The 18,776-nt window shown below is 38.5% G+C and overlaps 1 protein-coding gene and 1 long non-coding RNA gene across 2 annotated transcripts; both read left to right on the top strand.

Moving 5' to 3' along the window:
- Positions 1-3,353: 3,353 nt before the first annotated feature.
- On the top strand, positions 3,354-4,671 carry LOC130105825 (olfactory receptor 52E4-like). Its single transcript, XM_056272016.1, has 2 exons — positions 3,354-3,472; positions 3,577-4,671. Exon 2 carries the CDS (start codon positions 3,586-3,588, stop codon positions 4,528-4,530), a length of 945 nt encoding a protein of 314 aa, XP_056127991.1. The 5' UTR covers positions 3,354-3,472; positions 3,577-3,585; the 3' UTR covers positions 4,531-4,671.
- Positions 4,672-18,205: 13,534 nt separating this feature from the next.
- Positions 18,206-18,520, top strand: LOC130105763 (uncharacterized). Its single transcript, XR_008809660.1, has 2 exons — positions 18,206-18,355; positions 18,479-18,520. It is a non-coding gene; the product is annotated as an uncharacterized LOC130105763 (long non-coding RNA).
- The last annotated feature ends 256 nt before the right edge of the window (positions 18,521-18,776 follow it).

The raw sequence follows: 18,776 nt of genomic DNA, 5'->3' as shown, positions 1-18,776 counted from the left end.
CATTTAAGATTCTTAGACAAATTACACCAGTCTCATACCGTCTAGCATTGCCATCCACTTACCGCATATCTCCCACTTTTCATGTTTCATTGCTCAAACCTGCCGGAGTTCCGAGTGGAGAGAGGGACCAGGACGAGGCTGCGGAGGCAAGCTCCCCTCCTATCATCATCGAGGGCGAGGAGGCTTACCGTGTAAAGGAGATTCTCGACTCAAGACGCCGAGGCAGGGAGCTACAGTACCTGATCGACTGGGAGGGGTATGGTCCAGAAGAAAGATCCTGGGTTAAATCACAGGATATACTGGATCCCGCACTTACCACCGAGTTTCATCAAAACCACCCCACAAGACCTGCCCCCAGACCCCGTGGAAGACCTCCGCGCCGCACTGGTCCTCGCTTCCGGAGCCGCTCGCAGGAGGGGGGCTCTGTCATAGATCGCACCTCTGTGGCTCTCTCCGCTCATCCTAGAACACCTTCACCAGAGTATTGAACTGCATTTCCCAGAGGCCCCGTACCTAGGTCTAATTATCTGCACAGGTGTTCCCACTTCTCTCCTCTATATAAACAGCTTTCTGACTCACACACTTTGCGAAGTCTTGTTCTGCCCCGGCTAACATTACCAAGCGTTTATCTACTGTCTTTTGATTCCCCGTGTATTGACCTGTGACTGTTTATCGACTCCCGTCTCCTTGTCTGCTGCCTGCCTTGACCTTTGCCTGTTCTCGTTTGGATTTTGGATATTGCCGCCTGCCCTGATCTCTGCCTGGTATCGTTTATGCTCTTGGACTGCCTGCTACATTGTCTATGCTGTTTTCTGATTCCTGCCTGTTTGACTATCCTGAATAAACCACTGCAAATGGATCCGACTGTCTCTGACTCTGCATCACACTAGCATACACATAATACATTATAGACTTCGATAATTCAATGTTAGGCTGCATAGATTAGGTCAGCCGGAACTGGGAACACTTCCCTTAAATACAGATGTACTCGTTACATCATTAGAAGAATGGCATCTACGCTAACTTTAGTGTCTTTGTTTATCCCGAGGTTTTCCTGCAGCCTGCCGGATCCAGGCCGTATCCAGATCTGACGAAGGAGATTCGCCTGGACCCGATGACAATGCAGTGCTGAAGTGTCAACTATCCTCTCCCTATGGAGGATCCCTTTCCCACTCTACAGATAAAGCGTTGTTGAAAATCCGGTTCGCGTACCTCGAAGTGATAAAATAAAATTCTGTATCAAATTTATAGGCAAGACAAGTAGTTTCTTTAAGCATGGTTTGTTGGGAAATTACAAACCTGCGCACACATATTTAAACGAATTTAACTATAGAATAAATTTTTAATGCGCATGTGAACGCCATCAGGTCGCAGGTTTCGCGTTTAAAGTCTGTTTAGAGAGAACGCCGTCGTCTTAGTGGCCCCTAATGTAATAACAAATGATCATTTTGCTGGAAGTGAATCAATCAAAACCAACTTTAGCTGGAAATAACATTATTCAAAAATCGCTATAAAGTAGTGCTGGGCCGTTATCGGCGTTAACGTGCTGCGTTAACGTGAGACTCTTATCGGGCGATAAAAAAAAATATCGCCGTTAATCAAAGTTGGGTTGGGATCATAAATAGCTTTTTCGAATATCGTTATATTTTCGCGCAATTCTAATGTGTAGCCTATGACGCCGCGCCTACTGTCACAGATCGCGCAGTAGGGTATTTTCCTGTCAGGGACACAAGGTGTACTTTTACTTTGTTACGTTGGGCGACGTTCCTCTCGTTACTTTATTTTAATGCAATACGTTGTTAAATTAGTTTATTCCAAGCGCGCTGTGTCCTTTGTATGGGCATGAGCGATGCTCATTTACAAATGAATCACTCTTTTGAGTCGATTCTGTTCAAAGACTTCATCAAACAAGTTGTCAGATGATCTGTCTAAATCGGTTCGCGAATCAGTTGATCTGTTCAGTTCCTCGCGCACTGAATCGTCTGAAGCGCTTTCAATTCACACTCGGAGTCGAAACAGGAAGATTTAAGAGCATCAAGAGCGTTGGATGAAGTGGCCGATCTACAGTCTAGTCTAGTGAATGCAAATCTGCAAATGCATCATATTTTTGCCAGCGATGAATATCTTTATTAGTTGAACATCTTCGTAAGCTGTCTGTGAATGAATGATTCCACAGGACGATACATTCGATTTCATTTCATTCAGGTATACATTGTGTGTGTATTGCGCGTGTATTGCGCAGTGGCATAATCACACGAATAGTTTACATTGATTGAAACTAATTTGTTTAAAAATGAGGCTATTGCAGTAACAAGGCAGGTTCACATAAAATTCTTATGACATATGATTACATTATTTTTTGGTCTAACGAGCATTGGCGATGCAAAAACGGACTGTCGTGCGTGTTGTTTTTTTTCTTCTTCCAATTAGCCTACTATGTTAAAAAAAGGACGAAAACATGTTACTTGTTCAATTAATAAACAGTTTGTTTGATGACAAATCGCTAAAGATGAAATTGGCCTCCCTTTCTGTCATTGCGTTTTTTTTTATTTATTTTTTTTATACGATATTCGACTTTTGCTCCTCGATTGTCGAATGGCATTTTTGGCAGAAATGCCCATCCCTACGCGAGGCAAACTATTCTCAAAGACTTACTTTTAGTCATTATTTGGGTATAGCACACATATTCTGAATGCCTTTGGGAGAATTCAAATGAGCCATTTTAATCTAGATTAATCTAGATTAATTTCAATATTAATCTAGATTAATCTAGATTAAAAAAAATAATCTATGCCCACCTCTACTATAAAGCCAAAACAATCTCTGTTACCGTAAATTGTATGTTTATCTCTGTAAAGCTGCTTTGAAACAATCTCCATTGTTAAAAGCGCTATATAAATGAAGATGACTTGACTTGACTTACTTTTGTGTATGTCAGAAAAAAAAATCAGGGTTAATTAACCTTTTTTTCTTTTTCTTTTAAGCATATTTGTCCTGTAGCCCTTCCTGGATGCTTTCCCATGCATTTAAGCTGATACAGCACATAGCCTAAGTTCGACAAAGGTTTTGGAAGATAAGTGTGCTTGAGAAGATGTGGACCTCTTTTTCATAATTCAGTTCATAATATTATGTGTTGGTGATAGAACTGCACAAATGTTCATTGTTAATACTGATACTGTCAGCTGATAAAACTTGTGCTCCAGGGACCATGTCCATATAACATCTTGACAATGACATTGTCTTAGTGGGGTTTTCCCCTCAGGTTTATAATCCACACAGACAGATGACTTAAAGACAGTATAAAAACCCCAAGATGAAAGCGCATACACACTAGTTAGGACAGGTCAGGTTGCTGCATGACTGCTTGGTCAATCTGTCAGACAGTTAGCAACTGCCATGTTATCGACAGCTCATAATTGTCACTGTCTTTTATGTAGAAGAGCAAAGCATTTCTAAATGTACAGAATCTGTTGTAAGTATTTTAAATATTACACATTTATCCATATAGTATACTATACTCCATATAGGTCGAGCTGTAATATATTTGCTATATTTGCTCTTTTCTTCTTTGTTTAGAATGATATCATGTCTTCAGCCAGCAATGTCTACAATGTATCATCTGATCTGTCTCTTCAGGGCTTTGATCTGTCTCCTGAGAAGGCCATTGTTGCGTTTGTCCTTGCCGCTCTGAATTATATAATAATTTTGTTCTGCAACTCCTTCCTCCTGTTCACTATCATTACCAATAAGGCTCTTCATGAACCAATGTACATTCTCCTGTTAAATTTGCCTATTAATGACCTCATAGGCTCGACTTGCCTGTTTCCTCACATCATGCGGGAGCTCCTCTTTGACACCAGGACCATGTCGTTCTCCATTTGTATCACTCAGGCTTTCTTTATACATGTATATGCCGTATCTGTGGTCTTCATCTTGACTGCCATGGCATATGACAGATATGTTGCTATCTGCCAGCCAATGAGATACACTACCATTATGAGCAACGTTCACATCATGAAGATCATCTCATTGGTTTGGCTCTCTAATTTGACACTGATGGCCGTGCTTTTCATTCTCCTCCTGCGTTTGCCTCGCTGTAGGTCTTACCTTACCCATCCGTACTGTGACAATCCCTCGCTGCTTCAGCTGGTCTGTGCAGACACGACCATTAATAACGTTTATGGTCTGTTGTTGACAGCTGTCTGTCAGGTGGTAACAGTGGGTCTGATTTTGTACACATACCTAAGGATCCTCATAGCCTGCTTCCGCAACAAAAGCTCTGACACGAGGAGTAAAGCTCTGCAGACATGTGGTACACATCTAGTTGTCTTTATCTTGTTTGAGTGTTTGGGTCTTTTCACGATAATCTCATACAGGATAAAAGATATTTCTCCTCACTTAAGAAAATTCATTGCGGTTGCTGCTATGATATTGCCACCGACGATGAATCCTGTTATATATGGCCTGAGAACTAAAGAAATCAGGGTCAAAGGGATCAAATTTTTCAAGCAAAAAGTTTTTGCTTCATGAACAAATAACACTAGAGAGAATACTGGAATAAATTTTTTTTTAGAAAGGTGTCATACTAAATATCATTTGAATAAAACTTACAAAACTTTTTAGTTGTATATGCATTAATGTAACATATGAATCTGTCTTTCTGTCAAATCTTTCTCTCTCCATAGGCGTAATGGTTTTTGAACTGTACAAACTGTATAATCTATCCCGCTACACTTACCCTACATTACCCATCGCAGAAAACTTTTGGCATTTTTACATTTTTAATAAAACATTGTTTAGCATGTTTGTAAAGCCATTTTAATTACAAGGACTCAGGAAATGTTCTCATAAACCACGTTTACATTGTAACACCAGTGTAATACCCATGTATTTATACAAATTACACACACTTGCTTTATAAGCCATTTCAGTAACAGCAGTTTGTTTACTTTTTAAAATGTTAAAAAAATCAAATTTCTACTGTGGTAAAACCTGTAGGATTTCTTTGCATTTTTAGAATCACAAACTACCAATTTATCAGGTTGTCTCAAATCCTGACATATTCTTTTCTACTGGAATTAATTTGATTGATAATTAAAGAAGGACTTGATGCAATTCTAATTTATGACCACAAGAAACCTAAACCAATTTCTTTTTGCAATAGTACCAGTGGCATTGTTACATAGGCTACGTACAGTTTATACACATATACACACACACACACAATATATATATATATATATATATATATATATATATATACATACACATACACTGAACAAAATTATAAACACAACACTTTTGTTTTTTCCCCCATTTTTCATGAGCTGAACTCAAAGATCTAAGACTTTTTCTATGTACACAAAAGGCCTCTTTCTCTCAAATATTGTTCACAAATCTGCCTAAATCTGTGTTAGTGAGCACTTCTCCTCTGCCGAGATAATACATCCACCTCACAGGTGTGGCATATCAAGATGCTGATTAGATAGCATGATTATTGCTCAGGTGTGCCTTAGGCTGGCCACAATAAAAGGCCACTCTAAAATGTGCAGTTTTATCACACAGCATACTGTTTATATTTGTGTTTTCTGTAATCTTTTTACAAGCTCTTACACGTTGTTTACTGCTATTATCTACTAATTTGATGTCCCTAAAATCCCATCTTTATGAGAAAGAAAGAAACCATTTGTTTTCTAGCTACCCAAAACCATTATAATATTTTTAAACAAAGAATTAGTTTAGCAACTAACCCATTCAAATATGCATAGAACTGCAAAAATAACAGCAAAATCGATTTAAACAGTATTCTTTTTTTTAAGATCGTGAGATTTTATAATATCATTTTTTTCATTGCAATCATCCATTCTGTAAACCATTTATCCTTTGTAGGAACATTCATCCTGTGATGCTACAGTGCTGTTTACTCAGCCACTATATATGCCGTGTCTTTCATTCCTTCCTTGCTGAAAAAATCCAGCTTAAACCAGCATGAAATCATATTGGTTCAGGCTGGTTAGAGCCGGTGTAATGCTGATATACTGCTGGTCCAGCCGGTGGTCCGGCATATTAATGCTATTCTCAAGCAAAACTAAGCTGGTGAGCTGCAACCAGCACTCCCGCTTGCCATGATGGGGACCAGGCTCAGCAAATCAGCAGCATGGTGGTCCCAGCTTGAAAAACATACCTTATGCTGGTGATATTTTCTCTGGAAAACATTTATATAATTATACCCTTACATCCTAAGTGCAGAAATAGCTCACAGTAAGATGTTCAGGGAATAAAGGAAGCTAAAGCTGGACAGTGTAGCACAGACCAGAAAAAAAAAGGATTCCTTTCTTTTCTAAAGTAGTGACTAGATTCTGCTTAATACAGTATGTGAAGGATTATAGTGGTCCAGTTTGAGGAAATCTGCACAACAAATTATATTATTATTATTGTAACATTATATGTCTTTAATGGTTTTGTTTTAATACTTTGACCATGTCAGGAGAAAATGTGTGTTTTGCTCTCTGCTCTCAAGAATGAAAAAGCTATGTGAAAAAAGTAATAGGCCTATACATGAAATTAAGTATACACCCGTGTTATTTGAGGTTTTTGAATTTGAGTTTCAGTTAATATGTTATACCATAAGCAGAATTGTGGGTGTAAGTGTACCAACATACAGTGCCCTCCACAATTATTGGCACCCCTGTTTAAGATGTGGTCGAGGACTTCTAAAAATTCTCCTTTTTTTTTTAAACAACATATAACCCAAATGCAAAAAAAGAGAAAAATCCAACCTTTTATTTAAGTACATTACTTTGGTGGTAAAAAAAAAATCACACATTTAGAAGAAAAAAAACCTTGAAATCATGTGTCCCACAATTATTGGCACCCCTGATGTTAATACTTTGTACAACCCCCTTTTGCCAACAAGACAGCACTTAATCTCCTCTTATTTAGGGGTTATATAGGGGTGTAACCCCGGCATCCTGGCCAAATTTGCCCAGTGGCCTCTGTCCATCATGGCCTCCTAATAATCCCCATATATATATATATATATATATATATATATATATATATATATACACTGATTGGCTTCATCACTCTGTCTCCTCTCCACCAGTAAGCTGGTGTGTGGTGAGCGTTCTGGCGCACTATGGCTGCCGTCGCATCATCCAAGTGGATGCTGCACATTGGTGGTGGTTGAGGAGATCCCCCCTTCCATGTGAAGCGCTTTGAGTGCCTAGAAAAGCGCTATATAAATGTAATGAATTATCATTATTATTAATTATAACATTTCACAAGATTGGAGAACACAGAGAGAGGGATCTTTGACCATTCTTCTTTGCACAATCTTTCTAGATCATCCAGTGTCCTGGGTCCTCTCTTATCCACTCTCCTCTTTAGCTCGCCCCACAGGTTTTCGATTGGGTTGAGGTCTGGGGACTGAGATGGCCATGGGAGGACCTTGAGTTTGTGACTGCTGAACCATTTTTGTGTAGATTTTGCCACATGTTTTGGATCATTATCCTGCTGAAAGACCCAATGACGACCCATCTTCAGCTTTCTGGCGGAGGCCATCAGGTTTTTATTTAAAATGTCCTGGTAGTTCAAAGCATTCATAATGCCATGCACCCTAACAAGGTTCCCAGGGCCTTTGGAAGAGAAACAGGCCCACAGCATCACAGATCCTCCACCATACTTCACGGTGGGCATGAGGTGCTTTTCGGCATACTCATCTTTTGTTTTACGCCAGACCCACTTAGAGTGTTTGTTGCCAAAAAGCTCAATCTTAGTCTCATCTGACCAAAGCACACGATCCCAGTTGAAGTCCCAGTGCCGCTTAGCAAACTCCAGACGTTTACGTTTGTGAGTGTTAGTGAGAAAAGGCTTTTTCCTTGCATGCCTCCCAAACAGCTTGTTGGCATGTCTGATGGTTGTTTTGGAGACTTTGTGACCCTAAGATGCCACTCTTTGATGCAATTCTGTGACAGTGAGCTTAGGACTTTTTTTTACTTCTCTTACCATCCTCCTCACTGTGCGTTGTGGCAAGATAAACTTGGGACCTCTTCCAGCCTTGTTTGTCACTGTTCCAGTTGTTTTAACTTCTTAATGATTCCTCTGACTGTAGATACGGGCAAGTTAAGGCGAGTGGCTATTTTCTTGTAGCCATTGCCTGACTTATGAAGGTCGACACACATCTGCCTTACTTGAATGGTGTGTTCTCTTGTCTTTGCCATTTTGACAAATGGGTAAGAGAATTAGGCCTCAGTGTCACGTCATATTTATACCCCAGGGAAACAGGAAGTCATGAATTACTAATTAAAAGTTCCTAGATACCCTGACCAACTTTAGCAACTACAGAAAAATATATATATATATATATAAAAAAAAATCTATTAAAATTTTCAGCGTAATCGTTAGGGGTGCCAATAATTGTGGGACACATGATTTCAAGTTTTTTTTTTTCTTCTAAATGTGTGATTTTTTTTTTTTTCACCACCAAAGTAATGTACTTAAAAGGTTGGATTTTTTCTCATTTTTTGCATTTGGGTTCTATGTTGTTTAAAAAAAAGGAGAATTTTCAGAAGTCCTCGACCACATCTTAAACAGGGGTGCCAATAATTGTGGAGGGCACTGTATATGATATAAACTAGCTCAGGTTTGATGTGTTACTTGAAGAAATTTATTCAGGGGAATTGCCGGTGTAGGCCTTAGTATCATTCAGTGAAGGTCAAGCAATGGTTTTTATTTTATTAGGTTACTGAATTCATTGTCATCAGAGGTTTAAATGTTTGTTAGTTTATTTATTGCCATTTGGCTTTAAATTTTATTTTATATTAAATAATGAATCATCATATTAATCCAGAATACACATGGATCAAACAGATATTAGAGACATTTATGCCATGCAGTGTTTTAAGGTTGGTGTGAATTTCTGTCCAAATATATAGTATCAAAATAATAATAATAATAAATCCGTATAGGCAAAAACTGTCTTGTGTCACAGCAGACTTCTACTCTTATTGGATCTCAAAATACTGTGTCATCAGGAGCTCAACTTATTACCTGGAGACTTGTTAGATGTTAGTCTTGCATGTCAACCTTTTGTATACTGTAGCAACTGTAATTAGTCATTAGTTTAATGAATGTGCTTTCTTTATATTAATCATGTTTGTTTCTGGGGGTCTCTATAGGGAATCACTGTAGGTTTTTCAAAACAATATAATGAGTTTCTTAGGGACATGCATGATGAATCAAAAGTTTCACTAAGAGGATAGAATACTTTTACATTACTATTAGTTGTTAAATCTGTTATGGCTATTTGAAGGACTATTTTAACTATTGTCTTTATATAAACTATTACGATTTATAGGCCAGTAGACTCAATGCTTAGGCTTTGATGTATACAACTGCTTTTTTTGATGTTTTTTTGTGTTCATTTGACATAAGTCCTCATAAGCATAACAATAACTGGGGCAAATTTGACATTTAAATTTTCTTTTGATATTTTTGATTACATATGGCCTTTTATAACAATAACTGCCATCGGTGTATGAATGGGTGAATGTGAGGCAAACTGTAAAGCGCTTTGGTGGCCATTGGGTCTGTGAAAGCGCTATATAATGCAGTCCATTTACCATTTATAAAGCTCAAAAATCAAATTATCTGAAATATACTCATGCAAATATAATTTGCAGAAATGTTCTTTTTTACGTTCTTTTACCTTTTATTATTTGAAAGGTACAAGTATGCTATGTGCCAACAGCCTTTTAAAGCATAGCCTACTGTCGGCGTTGTGGGTAAAGTATTGGAGATATGATGGGCTCTTTATTGACACGTACGATCACACTGGTGTGATCAGTCTTGGCTGGCCCCTGGAGCATATCACATGGGGGTGATTAGAACGTCCAGTGAATCACGTGATCAACTGCTAAATTCAAATTGGCTTCCATGCGTTGGTTGGCGCTGAGCCTGCGCTCAGCACTTGAAATATATGACAACTATTCAGTGTTTTCAACCACATAATGTTTATTTTAGGTTTCAGACATTTAAATGCACATAAGTACTAGCAAAACAATACATTTATAGTTTGTAAAATACACACTGATGTCTATGGAAGCAGCAATAATAATCCTTTCTATAATTTGACGATGTGTTTTATTCTTATCAGATACACATTGTATAGTTTACCAGTCACTTACTTTCATGTATTTCAGGAGAAGTGGATGGATTTATGTGATGTAAATCTGACAGATCGATTCTCTGGAGTGCAGAGCAAGCTAACATGGCGGCGCCCATCGCACACATTATAGATCAGCTAACATGTCAGGATTCAGATGGGGAGACCCAGACGTAGAATGAGCAAGGGAGTTAAATTTATTAACAGAAGACAATACAAGATAGGGTGAGGCAGGTACAGTCCAAACAGAAGGGTCAATGGGAAACAATGACAGTACAGCTGTGGGTGACTGCTGGAACCAACTCCAGAGGACAACAGGTCAAAGAACTCCTAAGGACGTGACCAGGCCGAGCAGATGGTTGTGGTGAAGACAGGGCAAGAACCATGAAGCAGAGATCTGATACTTGCTGCACACAGACTCTGAACCAGTCTAACGGCCAGGCAGAAGGAAGGGAGGCTAGATTCCCTAGAATCCCAGAATCTCAGGGAGCAGGCAGGAACCAACACACAAGGCAAGACAACAAGAGATAATAAAAAACAAGAGCAAAATAAAAACTGGCAAAAAGAAAACAAAATAAGAAACTATATATAACTGGAGCTATAGCAAAGTAAAATAAATTCTATAAATGAATAACTAACTAGTAAACAAAGTAGTAAAACAAGACCACAACCTTGAAGGGAAGCTAAAGAGAAAATAAATAAAAGGTTAGTTAACAAAAGCAAAAACAAGTGATAAACCAAAAATAAATCTTTGGAAAACTAGAGCAAAAGACAGACTAGGACTTGACTAAAAATCAGGAACAAAGAAAAGACTGAAAAAAATCAAACGAAAATAAATAGCCTACAAAGCTACTGTAGAACTGACAGAGACACTAGCCCTCATTTATCATTCTTGCGTAGAAACAAGCGTATATGTTGGCGTTAGATTATGCTTACACACTCCTCTCACCGCCTGATTTATGAAGCTGTGCGTACCTTTGAAATCCAGGTGTACGCAATGCCTGTCCTTGATAAATCCCATGGCTGAAAACGATCGTCATTAGAATAGCACGCCCCTATATATTCAAGTCTCCGCTTCCCCCACGCCCCCATTTTACGCCATGGACACACGGAAGACGGCAAAGAAGAGAAACTTCTCTGACGTGGAGCCGAAATGACCTATCACAATGCATTATTTTACAGCACGTCTTTTGAATTAGCATCTTACAGTCTATGATTAGCATTTAATTTCGAATCACTTCACATGTAGGTGTACAATGGTGATGATGATGATGATGTGATGTGGAGTACCATTCATTCACATTAATAATTGCATGACAATTTGTAATATTGTTCTTATTATTACCATTTACCATTACCATTTATGATTTTTATTATTAATGGCGCTTATTGTTATTTAGAAGATTAATGTCGTTATTATTATTATTATTTAAAAGAAGAAGAATGTAATTTTTATTATTTTGTCAGTCTGAATTATTTTTTGGTCATTGAAAGTCTTTCATTACCGAACCTAGTCCGTGCGCACCTGCCGGGGATAACCCTGAAACGTCAGGGTAAAGCGCACAGGCTCGCAACTGAAGGAATACGCTTACAAATCAAATGCTTTGGTGAAGTCACACAAATTAAAAAGTGAAGTCCATGTTGCACAAAAATAAACACTGAAGTTTATGATTACTATGTTTTTTTTTTGTTTTTTTTTTACTGTGGGTCATAATATATATATCTTTTAGTTTGTCAGTGCGTTTTGTGGTGTTAGGAATTGTTTTTCTGCGCATTTCCGCACTAACTCAAAACGTGCGTATACCACCTCCTGAGCTGGCGTAGGATTTGAGCGTGCCGTACGCCAACGTCCATATTGATAAATCTCAAAGTCACCGTGGTTTTGAGTGTACGCATGGAAATTTGGTGTACGCACTTTTGATAAATGAGGGCCACTGAATCTAGCACTGACTATGAGCAATAACACACACAACAAACCAGCAAAGACATGTGGGAAAGAGGCACAATATAAAAGGATCAGCACATTGGCCCTCATTTATCATTCTTGCGTAGAAACAAGCGTATATGTTGGCGTAAGATTATGCTTACACTCCTCTCACCGCCTGATTTATGAAGCTGTGCGTACCTTTGAAATCCAGGTGTACGCAATACCTGCCCTTGATAAATCCCGCGGCTGAAAACGATCGTCATTAGAATAACACGCCCCTATATATTCAAGTCTCCGCTTCCCCCCAAGGGGGTAATCCATCGACCGGATGTTGAAGCCCGCCGGGTGCCGCCATGTTGTAGCAGAACTTCACTTGCGTTAGCATTCCCATTGAATCCCATTCATTTTGGCGTCACTTTGACAGCGAATAACTTTACATCTGAGGCGTTTAAAGACTCCATTTGTCCATTATTTATTTCTAAAGAAACACGACAATGTATAAAGGGCTCCATTACCTTCTATGTTACATTATGGCCCCGTAGAAACAGATTTAGTAAAAATAAGCTAACGATTGCGTCATAACCACTCGACTCTCTGTCGCGCTGTGCAGAAATTACCGTATAGACAGCAGGAGAAGCTCGCAGGCAATCGGGGGCACGTCCCGTCAAGGGAGAAGCCCATAGATAATGAGTCCATAAAAGCAACGGAATACTTACTCCTGCTCACTCACGCCAAAGAACTCTTTGCTCAAGTTCCCCGTCTCTGCAAGATTAACGTTGGCAATTTTCACGCACAGCTACTAGAAGAGTAACGTCTGTCAGACAGGTTGCTCACGTCATCAAGCTTAGTTTGAGTCGGTCTGAGTCTGCGCGTCAGGAACGGAAGTTCTCAAAAATCGCTCAAAGTGGGCTTCAACTGTCTCAACTGAGTTCCAATGAGATCGCTCTGTCCATTTCTTTTACTGTCTATGCTTCCCCCACGCCCTCATTTTACGCCATGGACACACGGAAGACGGCAAAGAAGAGAAACTTCTCTGACGTGGAGCCCGAAATGACCTATCACAATGCAATATTTTACAGCACGTCTTTTGAATTAGCATTCAATTTCGAATCACGTTACATGTATGGGGTGTACAATAGTGATGATGATGATGTGATGTGGAGTACCATTCATTCACATTAATAATTGCATGACAATTTGTAATATTATTCTTAGTATTATTAGTATGCTTTGTATTATTAATGACGCTTATTGTTATTTAGAAGAAGAATGTCATTATTATTATTTGTATTATTATTATTATTTAAAAGAAGAAGAATGTTTTTTTTATTATTTTGTCAGTCTGAATTATTTTTTGGTCATTGAAAGCCTTTCGTTACCGAACCCAGTCCGTGCGCACCTGCCGGGCCTAACCATGAAACGTCAGGGTAAAGCGCACAGGCTCGCAACTGAAGGAATACATATGCTTATAAATCAAATGCTTTGGTAAAGTCACACAAATTAAACATTGAAGTCCATGTTGCACAAAAATAAACACTGAAGTTTATAATTACTGTTGTTGTTGGTCATATATCAATATATCATATCTTTTAGTTATGTCAGTTTGAGCAGTTGATCAGTTAGTTTGTCAGTGCGTTTTGTGGTGTTAGGAATTGTTTTTCTGCGCATTTCCGCACTAACTCAAAACGTGCGTACACCACCTCCTGAGCTGGCGTAGGATTTGAGCGTGCCGTACGCCAACGTTCATATTGATAAATCTCAAAGTCACCGTGGTTTTGGGTGTACGCCAGGTGTACGCTGGAAATTTGGTGTACGCACTTTTGATAAATGAGGGCCATGATGATCAGGTGAACACAATTAGGCAAACAAGGGCCGTTTCTCAATACCAAGTACGCAAACTTCGGACTTGAGTCCTTGGTAGTTCGGACTTGACAAGTTCGACTCAGGAGAACAAACTCCCGAGGACGGGAGGAGTCGGACGCAAGTCCGATAATTCTGGAACTGCGGCGTTCTTGATAGCGTCACTCAGCTCGCTCTGGCTACTCAGGTTATCTCTTTATGTATATTTAGGCTACAATAAAACAAAATATGTTATAAAACACCACTCTGCCTCTGCCTTTTCATTTTCATTAAAAAAAATCTTAAACATATTAATGGCCACACAAATGTGGTTCAGGCAACGTAATTGATTATCTTCACTGCATATATTTATAACAACACAAAATATAAAACACAACCCTGACTCTATTTGTTTTCATTTTAAAAATATGATACATAAAGAACATTATAATATTGATCATTAAAACTGACCAGGACCACACCCTAAATGCATTGAAGCAACTGCCATGTGATTGGTTGATTAGATAATTGCATTAAGAAATTATATGCATTAAGAAATTGAACAGGTGTTCCTAATAATCCTTTAGGTGAGTGTGTTCAAATGTTCACTTATATCGCAGGCTACCTTGATGCGATTTTGTAGGCTATAGTGTATTCTTTTTATTATGTACAGAAATAGACCATGGTGAATATATTTACACAGATTTTCAACCCTATTTGAATATTTAAAACCAGTTGAATATAAAAAAGTCCAGTGCAAACGTTACTCCCGCTCGTCATCGGCAGCCTGTCAGTCACAGTTGCTAGGCGACAAGATCAATCCGTAGGCTAGACCGGTCCGAGCGCTTCAGATGCGCACTTTGATATGGGACGCAGCTGTAGTGTAGTTAGCAACAATTTGTTAATATTGTGACAATAGACCTATATTTTGTTACTTTAATTTTCAAAATAATGAGTGGTAGAATGTAAGGAACTAGGCTACATACTTCGTTAAGTATTCATGTACAAATGTGAAGTAGCCTACTTTTTTCCCTCACAGGACAGCAACACTACGCATTGTTTTACATTAAACTACACAAAAGTATATAGTTTAAATGTATCGACCTTGCAAACACTCAGAGACCATTACAAAAATAAACAATGTCCAGAGCCATTAATTCTCTTTTATTTACACATTTAAAGTTGCATAAAATAATGAAATAATGAATAATAAAGAAATAATGTGCAGAAATTATTTTTTTTCCTTTTAAAAAAATATAAGTGAAAAAAAGTTAAACAAGAATATATGTAAATAAATAAATTCTCAATCATTCTTTCAATAAGAGAAAACAGCCTGTCCATCCTCTTCCTACTCTCCTCGCCTCTGCAGTCCCATGTCTTCTCTAATCATGTCCAAAAACTCGTCCTCTCTGTCTCGACATCTTTGTGGTGCTGGTGCTGGTGCTGATGCTGGTGCTGGAGCTGATGCTGGTGCTGGTGCTCCTGCTGGTGCTGCTGGCTCGTCCTCTTCTTGGTCGCACACTGCTGAACTCGGCCCTGGTCTGTCCTCAGGGATGGAGGTGATTAGGACAGTGCGGTTGGTGGAGTGCTCTGTCCCAACACCTCATCCATGAGTACAAACCAGGGCCAAGTTTCAGCAGTGGGTTTCCCACTCACTCCCTCACCTGTCCCAGGACACTTGCCGTCCTAAGGCAGAGCAAATAAAGCATGCCTGTTAACAACAACAACAACAACAACAACGACACAATACTTAAACAAAGATCTGTCAAACTTTCTTACTTTATATATATATATATATATATTGTCCTGCCTGGGAGTCACCTTCCCCAGCAGGTCCATTTTCTCCAGAATTCTCCTAAAACAAAACAAAAGGGAACCACTTATGAAAAATATTAAGACAGGAGTGCAATCTTAACATTAGTGCAACCTTAACATTACAAAATATGAATACAAAATACTTCAGAAATCATATTTCTGGATACTCAAATTTGGTTAAAACCTTTGTAGACATAGCTTGCAGGACAGCACTACAAAAACACATAAAAGTGCCCCATTGCCATTTATATTTTTTTATAATACAAATAGGTTGTTGTCTTACGCTGGCGGAGTTTTTCGCCCCGTAAAGAAATGGTCATTTTCAGACCGCAATTGAATAAATTTAGCTGTCTGTTCCTTGTTCCCTGAAACAATTATTAAACTAATATTAGCACAAGTTTTGCCTCAAACCACATGACAAATGAAGCCAATGGTGACGAATGAGTTAAGATGAATAAGAAAGAAAAACTTGTGGCTTTTAACTCTGGTTTCTCTAGCTATTTGAGTAAATGAAAACATAATACTTACATTTTAGTGAATTTGCCGTCCACTACCGAGCTCTCGGCCGCCCTTTTTTTAAAATAGAAATGCTGTCGTCACCAGCGCAATGACTTATCGGGTAGGAGGATAGACCGCTTAGGATACATTTATGTATCCTCTCTTTCACGGGGAAACGAAGGGTGCATTTGGCGTCGCTTTTAAATCAGGGTAGCCTTCGTCGCGCCGCAATGACAAACGCCCTTCGAATACGGCCTTCGGAGGATGCAGAATTGAATTGGGACAGCCTTCATCGCGCCGCGGTGACGCAATCGGCCTTCAAATGCGACCTTCGGAGGGTGCAGCCTTTGAATTGGGACGTCCTTCGTCGCGCCGCTGTGACGCAATCGGCCTTCAAATACGGCCAACCGGCCTTTAAATACAGCCTTCGAAGGATGCAGCCTTCACATTTGGACACAGCTATGAACGCATATTGAGAAACGGCCAAGGACTAGACAAGGACTAAACAAGGGGGCGTGGTAAGGGGAAACAAGGAGGTGGGACTACATGGACACATGGCCAACACAAACAAAGACAGAGCCATGTGGTCAGACATAAGACAAACAAAGAAACATTGAACAGAGACAAGACAGAGAAGACTGTTAGGGCAGGACCCTGACAACATGTTCAATAAGTTTTTTTAAATGCCAAAACACATTCACGTACACATATTTGAGAATATATTAAAAATAATATATATGAAAACATTTGAAAGTTCATGATATAGTTAACAAATTTCTGAATATTTTGAATAAAAAAGGAAAAATGAAATAAAAGCAATACATCTTTATACAGCACTATTGTGGCTGCGGTGTGTTACATGAGAAGCATGATGCGCCGCCATGGAAATAACAAGCTGATAGGCTATGTTCTAAAATAACGGTCGCCTACAAACAAAAATTACCCCGAGGGAGAAAACGTCTTGCAACTTACAAATGAGCACCTGCCCCTTTGCCTGTTGGTGCCCAAAGTGCCATTTTGTCAAAGAAAAAATTCCTCTCTTTATTAATTTTTTTAATTTTTTTTATTAAAGGCCCTTTTGTGAATGCCTGCCTATGCCAAATCTAAATATTAGTAAAATGTATGAATAATAATTTAGGATTGAATAAAATGATCCAGATTATGACCTTTCACCTGACGACGACCTCATCCGACCTATTCCTCACGCCGCACGGCCGCAACCATGGCCGCAACACGCGCATTTTTTAATTACCGGAAGATATCTTCAACACCACGAACGCGGCAGCTGGTAAGTGGATTCATTCCCAGTGAAGTGATTTTGATGTTTATTTACTTATTATTATTATTTTACTAGAACGATGTGAAGACAGCATGCAGATATGTTGTATATATTGCTGTGTGTAGCCTGAAGTAACGTTACGTTAGCTTGCTGTTTGAGAGAGAAAAGTTTCACTCACAGGCGTCGAGGGGTCTTGTCTTTTTTATGCCATTTGACTAAATTATTATTATTACAGTATTTATTTTAAAAAAATGTAGAGTGCCTTAAAATAATTATCACAACAATACTGATAAGGCTTATACTAATTTTCTCATTCTCTGAATTATCATTATAAAAATAAAACAATTCAGAACAGGATTAAAATATAATATTTTAAATATGACAAAAATATTTTCTTTCTACAACAGCAAAGACCACTATAGCCTGTAAACTCAATAATATCTCTGTTAATAAACTCAATAATAAATCAGATTAATGCTACATTGTGATTTTTAGTAGGTGCCAACAGAATTAACACACACATACAGTTTAGTTTCCTTATTTATATTTTTGATTAGATATAATCAATCAAAATGCAACTTGAAATCATGATCACAGTATTGTGTACTGTAGACACACAAACACACACACCTCTGTCTATATAGATGTTTGTGTCTCACTCTTACCCCTGCCATGGCCACCATCATCCTATCCCCCATTAATGTTTTTTTTTTCTCAGATCATTTTACTTTTTTGAATCTGGTATCTTATTTTCTATACCTGCAGCTCTTGGTGTGCAGCAGCCTCTGTGAGCATATCCCTCTTATTTTCTTGGAGCAGTCAGCCTTGGCAGGTCAGTGAGCCAGTTCCAAACACTCTCAGCAATCTTTACACCTTGTCATGGTAACATAACAATTGTTTAATCAGCTAATATATCTCCTATATGTTTGTTGTTTTAATGTCTACAGTATCTCAGATCAACTCCAGTATCAGCAGCAGAAACAACAACAACAGCAAAGGCAGCATACTCACTCAAGGAATTTAGTAAGATTTTACCAGAACAGGTATCACATTAATGTAAAAAATCTGTTGTATTTGCTGTAAAAAGAAATTGCTGTATTTATTCTGTTTGCTTTGTTTTTGTTTTTATTATATTAATGTAACTCTTGTATTTTTGTAATTCAGTTTTTGCCATCAAAATAGCCACAAATGCTGACATTAAATAAAACTATACTCTACGAAACATGGGCCACGTTGATTTTACTACAACGTTT

The sequence above is a fragment of the Rhinichthys klamathensis genome, unplaced genomic scaffold, assembly GCF_029890125.1.
Source record: "Rhinichthys klamathensis goyatoka isolate OS25496 unplaced genomic scaffold, OSU_Roscu_1.1 h1tg000329l_1, whole genome shotgun sequence".
NCBI lineage: Eukaryota > Metazoa > Chordata > Actinopteri > Cypriniformes > Leuciscidae > Rhinichthys > Rhinichthys klamathensis.
The sequence above is the reverse complement of the archived record's forward strand: the minus strand, read 5'-3'. Positions and strand labels throughout refer to the sequence as shown.